Here is a 13,902-nt window from a genome sequence, read left to right as displayed (position 1 = left end):
TCTGACTGGTGCGAGGTGGTATCTCACTGAGGTTTTGATTTGGATTTCCCTGATGCCGAGCGATGTTGAGCACTTTTTCATGTGTCTGTTGGCCATTTGGATGTCTTCTTTGGAACAATGGCTGTTCATGTCTTCTTGATTGGATTAGTTGTTCTTTGGGTGCTGAGTTTGATAAGTTCTTTATCGAGTTTGGATTCTAGCCGTTTATCTGATAGGTCATTTCCTTCTGCTTCTTTAAATTTATCATTTGTCCATCTTCTTTGCTACTTCCAGATTTGGTTGCTGCTATCTATTTTCCTTTTCTTCTGGGTTTGTGCCTTTTGAAAAATCTTATACTGCTTTTTTAAATTTTTTTAAAGATTTTATTTATTTATTTGAGAGAGAGAGAATGAGAGACAGAGAGCATGAGAGGGAGGAGGGTCAGAGGGAGAAGCAGACTCCCTGCTGAGCAGGGAGCTGGATGTGGGACTCAATCCCGGGACTCCAGGATCATGACCTGAGCGGAAGGCAGTCGCTTAACCAACTGAGCCACACCCAGGTGCCCTATACTGTTGTTTTAAAATGGTATGGGGTGAGAGCAGCGCTAAATGCCAGGGTTCAAGCAATCATCTTTTGGCCCTGAAGATTTAAAATCACTAGTCCTCTCTCACTATCAGAAACTGATTCTTAAAGTGAACATGGATTCTTTGTTTCTCAAATAGTTGTTGGAAAGGTAGAAAATGACATTCTCTATCTTTTGCTTAAAAACTTTGTATTAGCAGGCAGGTAAAATCTTCTGGATTTTGGAGCTAATTAAACATGAATCAACAATGTATTTAAGAACATTCAATAATATCTAGCCTTTCATGGATCTTACTCTGCTAGTCAAGGTACTTTGCTCATAGAGCCTGATAAAGTGTCCAAACTACATTGGACACCACCACACACACACACACACACACACACTCAGTTTTACTTTGCTTGCAACCATATATATGATACCTGGCAAGTAAAACAAGTTATTTGATTTGAAATGGAACAGCAAGTAGAATTTTTATTGCAAAGTTCGCAAAAAACTTGAGCCATTCTTTTCTAAATACGCTTAAGACTTAAGGGGAAAATGACAGATTTGTTGTGCTTGTCATAAAGGCTGCTTTATGATTTTATAAAAAAAAAAAAAAGCAAGCCTTTGTTCCTGAAAACAATTCAGTCACACTAAAAAGGAAAGCCAACAAATTAACTCCACTCATAAAATGCTATCTTTTGCTTTTCTGATAAAGGATGTGGGAAGGGTCACCAATCATGTAGAGGCAGTGATGGGTGCTGATGTGACAACAAGCCCAGGTTAAGTCAGACAGAATGGGTTTGAATCCCGTTTTAGGCTTTATGAGCTCTGGGTCCTGGGCAGGTTACCCAGCTGAGCCCTTTCTTTTCTTTTTCTTTTCTGTCTTTCTTTTTTAAAGATTTTTTTAATTTATCTGACAGAGACAAAGCAAGAGAAGGAACACAAGCAGGGGGAGTGGGAGAAGGAGAAGCAGACTCTCCCACTGAGCGGGGAACCCGATGCGGGGCTCGATCCCAAAACCCGGGGATCATGACCTGAGCCAAAGGCAGACGCTTCACGACTAAGCCCCCGTGGGCACCTCGCTTTCTTTTCTATAAAATGGGCATAGTTGTCACGGGGTCGCTTTAAGGATTAACTGAAACACACATATAAACTGCTTATTGTCATGCCTGGTACAAAGTAGATGCAAATCCTTGTAGTAAAACTGCAAAAGAAAACAATGTCAAAACGACTCTGACGGCAACTGCGCATGACAGAGGCAACCAGCGTTCTCCGACTTGAGAGGTAGGTGGGCTGTGTGGCTGGGTATGCGCTCTGGTTTCTGATTGGCTGACGTCTCACAGCTTCAGGAGGCTGTTTCACTTTATTTGCTATAATAAATTGCTCCACATTATAGCAATAACATCAATAAAAGTCATGCCTGATGCTAATGTGCTATGAATGTCTCATCAGGAGCTTCAGAAAATTAGTCTAAAACTGCTCACCACATCCAAAATCGGAGAGACTCATTTCTCAGTCAATTAGTTCTGAAGAGTGAGTGAGGCTTCAGCCAAGTGTGAAAGGCTCTGGTGGAACGTTTCCCCAGATGAAGACCTGCTTCTTACCACCCAGGCTCTCACAAGGTGAGGGAGACACAAGAGGACTTTGTATAAAGATAGTGAGAAACACCAGTAAACCCCTGCATGCCTCAGTTTCACTAACAGTACCTGTGTGTTTGGTTTCCTACCCGAAGTGCTATAATTGCAGTTGGCGTGAAATTTTGTGGCGGTAGAGCTTGGATTAAGCTATTTCATGAAGCTCTATATGTAAAATAAATAGCAATCATCATAATAACTAACACTTGTTAGGGTGCATAATTGGTTGTAGGCATTTACATATACTAGCTCATTTAATCTTCTCACAATTGCTACAAGGAAGGGAACAAGTGTGCTGTTTTACAGACAAGGAAATGGTACAGAGAGGTCAAGAGAGTGGAGGAGTGGAGTATGTGCGCTCTGAGGCCTTGCTCTTAATCATTTTCCAAGTTAGTGCTCCTTTAGTTCACCCAAGGACCTTTGCATAAACATCTGTATTCATCATCCCCTTCAAAGGCTCATTTTCTGGAGTGCCCAGTGGGTAGCAGAAGATTGTTAGCAGAAGATTGTTTCCGCTAGACTCCTTATACATTCACTCCGCAGAGCCAGGGATTAAATAAACACCTTGTATATGCCAGGAAACGTGCTAGGCCTCAGGAGTTTATTACTTCATAACAATAAAAAGGGATTCTGGTCTTTTTTTTTTTTCTTAAAGTGAATTCTGTTTTCTCAGTTGGGAATATATGAGTATTTCCCATGAGGAGACACACATTTGGTATGGGGATGATAAGTTGTATAAAGGGAGCTGTAGCTCTAGATGGGCTGACAAGCAGGTTTGACAAGCTTACGTATCATTCCTCCATCCAGGAACGGCATATAACACTTCTAGCTTCCACCAACAGCTTTAGCTTACGCTGGCTAGAAGTCAGGCCACTCTTGTGGGGGTCTGGGGGAAGTTTCCATTGTTGGTATTAAATGTAATAGTTCCTACATAAAACCATCATAAAGCATAATTTTAAATGATTCTTCACAGGAATAAAATATGTTGTAGCTGTGTAGACATGAATACACTTCAGACAAATTGAGCATCTAAATATTGACTTTAAAAGAGGAATATATCAGGCGCCTGGGTGGCTCAGATGGTTAGGCGTCTGCCTTCGGCTCAGGTCATGATCCCGGGGTCCTGGGATCGAGTCCCGCATCGAGCTCCCTGCTCCTTGGGAGCCTCCTTCTCTCTCTCTCTCTCTCTCTCTCTCTCTCTGTCTCTCATGAATAAATAAATTTAAAAAAATCTTTAATAAAAAAATAAAAGAGGACTATATCACAGGCTTAGTTTTTAAATGGATACTTTGCTTTATAGTTATATTCTTATGTATATCAATTTTTTTCTTCAATTGAAGTATAGTGGACACAGTGTTACATTGGTTTCAGGTGTACAACACAGCGATCCGACAAGTCTCCATGCTATGCTGTGCTCCCCACAAGTGCATCTACCACCTGTCACCATAGAACACTGTCACCACACCACCGACTCTATTCTCTACGCTGTCGCTTTTATTCCTGTGACTTCTTCACTCCGTAACTGAAGCTGTATCTCTCCCTCCCCTTCATCCATTTTGTCCATCTCCCTACTCTCCTCCCCTTACATACATCAATTTTTAAGAATAAATCTATTGTATAAAAAACATAAAGACCACTTTCCCACTTAAAATGTGGACGTAAAATGACTACATGACAGTAGGCTTCGGAGCTGTGGGGGTCTTCAGCAGACGCACTAGAAAGAAGCATCTCTAAGGACAGGAAGGGTGTTTTCCCCAAAAACTTAGCAAAGGCTCTAGGCATGCTAGGCGCTCAGAATGTATTTATTTCATGCAGGCAAAGGGAAGAAAGAATGGAGTGGAAGGCAGGGCCCCTGTGTGTAGCCGGAAGGTTATACACTCCTCCAAGAGGGACCGCTTTCGCAGCCAATTCTGATGGAATAAATCAATGGAATGGAATAAACAGAATAAATGAGAGCAGCCTTAACGTTACATGGGGGTTGCAGCAGCCACCCTGAGCCCCAGATATTTTTGGAATAATAGTAAGTTCTGATGAGTTCTCCCTTAACTTCAGTAATCACCGCTGTTGACAGAATAATAGCATACTTTCTTTGTCTCATAATGAACAAACTGAGAGGCTCAGTGATCCAATTAAAGGCATAGATGACTTCAGTAGTACCCAGAATCGGTCTAGAGTCCCCAAAATCCCATTTCCGCTTTGCACTTGTCAGAGAGAGACATGGAGACACATCAGTCCCACTCTTCTCTCAGTAGGGCCACACTGGGGCTCAGGACGTGGGTGCAAGCACTCTCCTGTGCATACAGCTTCTTGTTCTTCACAGTGATTCTGTCGTGTAGTTCCACTATTTTTAGTGCTGCACTAGATCTGTCTGAGGGATTGGGTATACCTGAAATTTCATTTTCAGGGTTACATTTATATTGTCAAAGTTGAAGCGGACGGCCCCCATTTCATACTGCCCAGTTGAGAACTATTTTTGCCTTAACCACTGACACAACTGCAGTCCAACAGAGTATAGTGAGGCACTTCATGTGACCTCCTCGCTCCTTCTTGAAGCGACCACTCCTTGGCCACAAACACTGCCTCTTCGGTCTTTATGAATTAATCATTAGCTTCATTCTCTTGGGGGCATTTGTGGATGAGCCTAGTTTATGGATATTAAAAGCATAAAAACGTCAATTCACATTCTATAAATGGGGGCTGAAATTTTCAAAGCTGTTTTACCAAAGCAGTTATAAATCTAGAGCCCGAGGAAAGGAGGGAATTTAACACATTTATATATTCTGCTTTTCTTTTTGGTTTGGTTACCCAGACATCTTGGACCATGCAGGAATTCTGAAAGTTACTGAATTAAGAGACATTATTTTAGTCTTGCAAAATGGCTTACAGATGCATAGTGGACAGATAGAGGAGTATAGTCTTAAAAGGAAATAAATGAGATTTTTGTTAGTTAAACAGATTACTGCGAAAACTTAATCCACAGTATACTAAAATGTAGAGAACCTATTTGCATTTCTATGCTTGTCTTATTATTCATGGTGGGGGTGAGACACATTCATTGAGTACTTATTACGTGCCTGGGACTATACTAGGTATAATAAATACGTTCTTTTCTTTAATACTTCAAATAATCCTATATTTTATAGATATCCTTCTTTCCATTTTACAGATGAAGAAACCTAAGATTGCAGAGAGTTTAAGTAACTTGCCCCATGCACATAGCTAGTTAAGGGCTGGAGGTGGGACTGGCTCCACCTATTTGTAACATGACATAGAAACTTGGCAATGACACTTAAGAAGCTTTTGTCACAACTGTAAGCAATTTCCTAATGTCTTTTTAAAAATTCTACATTAAAAAAAAAAGTCACTTTTACTTACAACTTATGGTTATTCCAAGTTCCACACTGTGCTTCTTAGGGAGCTTCACGTGAAATGTCCCACTACTTGGGATGACAGACTCTGGAATTTCAAAACAAAGAGGCTGTTTGTAGGAGACCAGGAAGCATGGAACACCAGTCCATGAAAATGCATCAGGAATTCTTGTATCATAAGCATCTGAAGTTAAAGTTGAAGGAACTGAAGGAAGGCGAATGCCTGTAAAATCCTGATAAATTATGCTGCTGGTGAAGAACAGATGTCCTGTCCAAAGGCAGCTGTGTGTCATTCACAGCAACACCTGAGTTCAGTATTACTGAGGGGTCATTTGGGCAACTTCTGAGCCAGATTCACCTGGAATGCAAGTTACAAATACAGATTCCATTCATTCATCCATCCATTCATTCATTCATTCGTCAGAGAGACAGAGAGCACAAGCAGGGGGGAGTGGCAGGTAGAGAGAGAAGCAGGCTCCCCACTGAGCAAGAGCCCAACGTCGGATTCGATCCCAGGACCCTGAGATCATGACCTGAGCTGAAGGCAGCCATTTAACCACCTGAGCCACCCAGGCGTCCCACAAATACAGATTCCTGAATCATCCCAGATCTATTGAATCAGAATTTCTGAAGATAAAGCCCAGAAATCTGCATTTTAAGCATGTTCTCCAGGTGATTCTTCGGCATACCAAAATTTAAGAACCACAGGTCTGGTTATTTTCTTTGTTTCTCTTCCACCACGTTTCCCCAGAGTTACCTATTCAGCAATACTTTTTCTTCAACTGTTGTTTGAAGGTAGCTGGAGAATAGGTTTTGGGAGAAATTTCAGTTAGATGTGATGGTTGTTGATTTGGGGGGCAGGGAGGTGCCTTAATTTGTAATATAAAGAGGGAAAAGTATACTTCAAGAGGTAGAAACAAGAGCGATCCTCAGAATATTTCTCAACCAGAATGGTATTGGCCACGACCAGTCAGACCGGATGCTGCCTGTGGGGTTGGAACACGGGACCCTGGGAGGCCTCAACTGCACCAAGGATTGCCCTTTAACTTTCTGGATCCTGGGGAGCTCCAGGAGGTCCCAGGGAGGAGCAGGAGGGCAGGGGGCACTGGAACAGGGTGAAGGTGGGCTCAGACAGTGGCCAACCAGTACAGAGGTAACTAACATTGTTGTAACAGAAAGAGAACCAGCGTGCACTGGTTGAATCTCAACTGTGGAGAGAACTAAGTTGATTTTACCAGGGCTTGACTAGTATTTGAGAAAAGAAAGAACGGCTACAAATTCTTAAATATACTCTTCTTAAAATTCCTTTAACAGTCTGGGAAACCTTCAATTAGAGATAAGTTTAAAAAGAAAATACCCTCTGAAGAGATAACATCTCTTCACACTAAGCTGCTAATGACTGTAATCCTTTCTTTCTTTCTTTCTTTTTTTAATTTTTATTTATTTGACAGAGAGAAACACAGCAAGAGAGGGAACACAAGCAGGGGGAGTGGGAGAGGGAGAAGCAGGCTTCCCCTCTTGGAGCAGGGAGCCCGATGCGGGGCTCGATCCCAGGACCCTGGGATCATGACCTGAGCCGAAGGCAGACGCTTAATGACTGAGCCACCCAGGCACTCCAACTGTATTCCTTTCTTGAAGGTTTTGGAAAGGGGTGGAAGAGGCGCATGAACGGAAACATTAGCATAAGGGGAGTTTTGTGGGATGGCGGAGCTAAACTATTTTTACTGCTTGATTTTGCTCAATGCTAGTAGCTCCCTGACCCACACACAAGGAATTAACTACAACTATGTGGCCCCTGGTTCAATTTGTTAATCACATATTTAACACATTTCCCATCTCTGCAAAGCACAGGGGAAGGTTGGGACTGCCTCATGGAAACAGAGCTAGAGTACTCCTTTCTTCTGCCTTCACTTGCTCTTCCAGGCCCTTTATACTTTCCCAGGAGAAATATAGGCAGTAAACCTTTTACAAGACCAGAATCTCATCTTCCAACTCAGGAAATTTGCCAGAGACTGTTAAACTGGGAAAGAAAATAAAAATTTGATTTCTCTGGGCCCTCTGGGCTTCTAGAATGCCGCCTGTAAAAAAGCGTCCCCAAGCTGCCCCTCGCAGTCCCAGCTGTAGTGCCAAGTAAAGGCCACTCTTCTCTTTTGGGCCTTTTCTTTCCTTCCAGTGCTTTGCACACTTCCCAAGAAAGCTAGGGAGGTTGCTGCTTTTCCTAGCCCCTCCCACTTGTCTTTCTTTCTTTTATTTTTTTAAGTTTTTATTTAAGTTCCAGTTAGTTAACATACAGCATGATATTAGTTTCAGGTGTACAGTTTAATGATTCAGCACTTCCATACAACACGCGGTGCTCATCACAAGTGCCCCCCTTAATCCCCACCCCTATTTCCCCCAACCCCCATCCCCCGCCCCACTCTGGTAACCATCAGTTTGTTCTCTATAGTGAAGAGTCCGTTTCTTGGTTTATCTCTCTCTCTCTCTCTCTCTCTCTCTCTCTCTCTCTCGTTTTTCCTCCTTTGTTCATTTGTTTTGTTTCTTAAATTCCACATATGAGTGAGATCATATGGTATTTGTCTCTCTCTGACTGACTTATTTCGCTCAGCACTCTCCCACTCTTCTTAAACCTTCCATGAGTATCACAGACTGTGTGAGTGGATGCCTTTGGCTTCGCTGTTGTCCTCAGCTAACACTCTGATATACTGGAAAGGACCCATATAGATTTGTTTGTTTATTCATTAAGAATTTATACCCTAGGGCGCTTGGGTGGCTCAGTCGGTTAAGCGTCTGCCTTTGGCTCAGGTCACGATCCCAGGGTCCTGGGATCAAGTCCCACATTGGGCTCTTTGCTCAGCAGGGAGCCTGCATCTCCCTCTGCCCCTCCCCCCACCCTTGTGCGCGCCTCTCTCTCTCTCAAAAATAAATAAATAAAATCTTTAAAAAAAAAGGAATTTATACTCTTCCCATTTCCCAATAGGACTTGAGATAGATAAAAAGATTTCAAAAAGACTGGCTAGTTTTCCTACATTGGGGCAGAAAAAGGAATGAGGTAAGTAACAACATGTAGGTGTGCTTTACTTCCTCGCTTTGGAGGCTGCAGGTATCATAAATATTTACTTCCAAGATATTCCTCAAATCTGGGCCTTCCCTCCGTTTCCTCCCTAAGTCCTCCGTGTTCCCCCTTCTAATAATGGAAGGCGAATCGTCACCTTCTTCCCACCCCTAATGTGACAGTTTACGAATGTGGAATTAGCAAGCAGACTGGGGGTAGAGAGGGCATTTGAAGTGGCCCCATTTTGCTCCTGGGCACCAACAGCCAGTCTGCAGAGAGAAGGGAGAAACAAACAGGAGTACAAGAGGAGTGTGCATGAGTTCTTGGAGAGTGCCTGTGCTTGGCCTTGACAGCCCTCATGTCTGGTTCTAGGCCTTCCTGGGGCTGCCTGCATATCGTGTCTTCTCGGGCTTTGAAACTCCTATGTGCTTCCAGTAAATGCCCCTTCTCTGTCTGAATTAGCTCGGTGCATGTCTATTGCTTGCAACTGAAAAATGATCTCTGATGAACACATTGGTCTAGCAGAGGAAACGGGATGGGAGCTAAGCCGAAAGCCTCCACAGAAGTGTTCATGGGTGTGGTAGGAATTTGATTACAAGCACACAAGTGGTTTATAAGTAAATGCATAAGAAGCTTTAGAGGCACAAACAGCTTCACTCGTTATGGAACTCATTTCATGTACGTTTGTTTTAGTGTTATGCGTTTTTTACCAAAATTCTCTGTGAAAGGGGAGGGGAGAATGTGGCATGCTCGTATGTGTGTATATGCGTATTCATGTAGGTATGTAACAGCTTGTCCACGATGCTATACAAATAAGATCTTGAAACCCCAAGGGCCAGGAATCATTGATCTAGAGTTAGTTACCATAGCAACATTTTGCTTTTATAAATTTTTAATGAGGGAACCTTGACCAAGATTAACATGGTTAATGACATTGGAGGAGATATTATCACTTCCTGGAAAACAGTAATGAATCATGTTTGACTACATAAGATTTGAAATATTCATAATGATGAACAAATATCAACAAATGAATCTCTTTGATCAGCTGTGGCTTCAATTTAATCTTTAAATGCCAACATGATTTATTTTATATTTGGTAATTTTTTTTTTGCCTACACAGTTGTTTGGTGGTTAAAGCAAAGGCATATCTAATTTGGTGTTTCTTATAGAAATATTAGTAAAGAGGACAAAAAGATATTTGGAGAAACAACAGGTTTAGAATAAGTAAATAGAATGTTTATTTTGTTAGACTCCCATGTGATTATTTTGTGCTTCCCTCATTTTGTTTTATCTTTGTTAATACTATAATTAAAAACACATTTGGGTAAACAAAGGCTTCCTTCTTTCCAATTGGCCTGTTTTTTCTGCCTGAAGCATTCATTGTTGGCACAGTAAAATAATCACCACATCATAATTCATTATGGACATCCTTGTGAGATTCGAAAAATTAAGAGATTCTAAGGAGGGGGTGGTAAATGCTTAACTCCCCCCCACTCAGAGGAGAGCACTGGGGGCTCTAGTAATGATGACAAACATCATTTGATAGGATTTTCACTGGGACTTCTTTCCAGAACAAAGCTGTATCTTTTCCAACAAAATAACTTCCGAGTTAAAGCAGAATCTTCAAGTATTTACAGTTTTTTTAGACTGGTATTTAAAAGATAGTATTGAAAAAGGAAAAATGTAAATTGTGTATATATTATGAATATAGTTTTTTTTTTAAGATTTTATTTATTTATTTATTTGACAGAGAGAGACACAGCGAGAGAGGGAACACAAGCAGGGGGGAGTGGGAGAGGGAGAAGCAGGCTTCCCACCAAGCAGGGAGCCCGATGCATGCGGGGCTCGATCCCAGGACCCTGGGATCATGACCTGAACTGAAGGCAGATGCTTAACGACTGAGCCACCCAGGCGCCCCTGAATATATCTTTATAAAATTACATTTATGGGGTGCCTGGGTGGCTCAGTTGGTTGGGCCACTGCCTTTAGCTCAGGTCATGGTCCTGGAGTCCCGGGATCGAGTCCCACATCGGGCTCCCTGCTCAGCTGGGAGTCTGCTTCTCCCTATGACCCTCTTCCCTCTCGTGCTCTCTATCTCTCCTTCTCTCTCTCTCAAATAAATAAATAAAATCTTAAAAAAAAATTTTTTAAATTACATTTATGGTAAAGGACATTGGTAAAGAAATATAAAAAAATTAAACTTTTGTTTTTTAGAGTGATGAGGCTATGAATCATTTCAGCTTTAAAAAGAATTCCATAAATGTTACTATGATGTGGTTTGTACAGTAGTACCCATTTAAAGAGATAGATTTAGGCAAGAGTGTACTCACAGTCAAGCTTCTTAAACACTCTCTATATCACCTAAAATGTTTATAAAATAGAGGTGGCTTGTCTCTGAGACCAATGTTTAATATCTGGGTATAATGTTTAATATATGGGAATTTTTAATATATGTTTAATATCTGGGAATTAATATCTGGGTATAACATATTTTTGAGGAAGAATTTTAGATATAGGTGGCCCACCTCCACACTATTAGGAGTGAATCCAGAAGGACAGGGCAGTGTTGAAATAGCTCATGTCCAGAGATTTCCTACCAATGTTCCAAGTTCCCAAATGGCTAAAAAAGAGCTTTTCTGATTCCAGCAGTTTCCAACAGATGCCAGTCAATTAGTAATGACTAGCTAGAGTGTTTTATTGGAGATTCTGATGTTGTGTCTGGGCTCAGCAGGAGGATACTGAAATCAATTAGTGATATCAGCCATGAACAAGGGAAGAGAGAATGATAGGATGTGAGCATATTTTTTTCTGGCCCTGTTCTACATCATTTCTATCCATATGAAATGGATTGAATTATGGAACAACCAGAGCAGGGGAGAAGACCTCAGTTCCCTTTTTTCCTGTCTCTTATTCAAGCAAGCTTGGTACTGAATAAAGTGAGTTTAATAGACATAGTTTCTATTTCTTAGGAGCCTAAACCAAGGATATTAAAGTATTTAATCAACAAATATTAAAGTATACATATATATTAAGTATGGATTAAACAATGAACAAATATTGAGGAGACACATAAAATAAAAATGCATTTATTGCACGAGTAAATACTTAGATACTGCTTATGGAAGAGGTCAAATTGTGCTGGCCATTCACTATGGGAGTGTTTCAAGGAAATGCTGCTCAACATCATACAGTACACAGGATAGTCACCTCCCCTCAACAAACAATGACAGTAGGGCAGAGGTTCAGAAATCCTGCTCTTTCATGCTGGAAACTCTGACACTTCTTTGAAGAGGCAGTGTAACATGACATGAAAAAGGCAGGTGCAAGTCAACAGACCTGGGATCTACTATTCACTTTACTGTATGACCTTGAGTTTCCCCACCCAAACTTCAGTTCCCCCATTTATAAATAAATGAAGGTATTGGACTGTAAGAGTCACTTCACGGCTAATGTTGTGTGCTTGTAGTGAGCACATTCTGGGGCTTCTGGACAGCCTTCTTTGAAAACCATACCCTCGCCACCATCTGACTGATCCTTACAGAGTCCTTCTACCAGATTCCTGCTTGGCTGCAGCTACCAAACCTAAGATTTAGAAACTTGAACTGGCTGGTACTGGCTGGGCACTTTAGCAAAGATGGCGCAATCAAGTACAATCAAAAGTCAGAAAAAACTCGTGCAAAGACAAATAGAGCAGATATGCAGAAACACGCAGCACTGAGAGACCAGGAACCCTAGAGAAACAGTGGGTACAGGATCAGTTCTTGATGTATACTAAAGTTCCTAGTTCCCTCAGGAGAGACAACTGCACTTCATTCATTCATTCACCAAGCCTTGGCTGAGAGTCTCCTGCATTCCAACTCCTCTTCTGGGTGCTGGGATACATTCATGAACAAAAGGCACCAAGTCTCTGACAACATAGATTTTTTCCACTGGAGAAGACAAGACAATAAATAAATCCACAACATAACATCGGAGCTGAGAAAGGCTAAGAAGAACCATATATCTGGGCAAGGGGACAGAGTGATAGATGGTAAGGGAATGATTCTCTGAACAAGTGATATTTGAGCAAAGACCTGAATGAAGTGAGCAGACCACCTGAACATGGTAGGGAAGAGCGACCCTGGCGGGGGAAAGTGTGGTGATTCTTTGATAGGATTTTGTTTGGCGTGTCAAGAGCAGCAAGTTCATGCTCCCTTCCTCATTCCAAGTCCTGCCCTCCTGAGAGAGTCCACTGTGTGCATGGTCTTTCCATCACACTGCATTTACAATTCCCAGACCTCTGGTTGAATAATATTCACCTCCACTCTGTATCACTTCAGCAGCTCACTACCTGAGCCTTACTTGACATCTGAAATGCTAAGCTCTAATATGCCACTTTGACCTCAATCTCGGGCCATTGGCTCCCTCCTCAACTTTCTCTTGCTATACCCATTTCTCTTTCCAGATACTCCTAGATCCTTCAGTCTTCTCTTTCCTCTCAGTCTATCAAGTGCATCCATTATTGACTTCCCCCTCTGCAACCTGGATTCCTTCAAGGCAGTATGTTTAGTGGTTAGAGTGTGGCCTTTGGAGCCAGACTGCCTGGGTGAAAATCCCAGCCCTACCATTAACTACGAATCTGGCAGAAGGCCCAGTTTTCTGGGGATGTAAATCATAGTAACCTCCATTGCTGTTATATGTGAGCTAATACACACACAGTGCTTAGAAGAGTGACATGCCATAGAGCAAGCATTTGATAAATATTATCGTGATTATCACCATATCTATTCCTTTGCTCTTCCTGCAACAATTTGAACTGCTGTGACTTTAGTTTTCTTCCTGTTGAACCTTCTCCGGAAATCCCCATTTCTGGCTCAGTCTAATCACCTACCACCTCTGCTGTTATTCCTCAGTAGCTGAGGTCACCTGACAAAAAAAACTACTTGACCAATGCAGGTTGACAGGGCTATCCACTTAGAGCTTCTGGACTCTGCCTGGTCCACTACCCAGCTTGAAAATCCCTTTATAGGAGTCTGGTTAGCTTTCTCACTCATTTCCCCCTTAGCTATTCTAAACCATCATTCTTTTCAACTCCCCAAGATGCTGAACCTTTTACCTTCGCTTGACAGTTCTTACACGAAACCCTAAACACTGATAAAAATGTATTTATATTCTCACATCCTTCTCTTTAAACTCACAAGAAGCAGCGGCCAACCTTCTGTCTTAGACCTACCTATGTTCTAGATAACTTTCCCTCTTATCCCTTTTAGGACCCATACCTACATCAATTATCTTTTTTCTCCCTCATTCACTTCAGGCTGC

At 41.8% G+C, this 13,902-nt stretch overlaps 1 protein-coding gene across 11 annotated transcripts in view; it reads right to left on the bottom strand.

Moving 5' to 3' along the window:
- The window catches only part of GRIP1 (glutamate receptor interacting protein 1), a 660,679-nt gene that overhangs the window by 59,328 nt on the left and 587,449 nt on the right, over positions 1-13,902 (bottom strand). For 10 of the 11 annotated variants that reach the window (XM_027593517.2, XM_027593519.2, XM_027593518.2 and 7 more), the window contains one exon: positions 5,554-5,634. The exons of the other annotated variant lie outside the window; for it this stretch is intronic. In XM_027593517.2, the coding sequence (XP_027449318.1) occupies positions 5,554-5,634 (81 nt within the window). The remainder of the gene's footprint in view (positions 1-5,553; positions 5,635-13,902) is intronic. 11 annotated transcript variants of the gene reach the window in all.

Source organism: Zalophus californianus, chromosome 9 (assembly GCF_009762305.2).
Source record: "Zalophus californianus isolate mZalCal1 chromosome 9, mZalCal1.pri.v2, whole genome shotgun sequence".
NCBI lineage: Eukaryota > Metazoa > Chordata > Mammalia > Carnivora > Otariidae > Zalophus > Zalophus californianus.
Note: the sequence above shows the minus strand (reverse complement) of the source record. Positions and strands in the feature narration are given on the sequence as shown.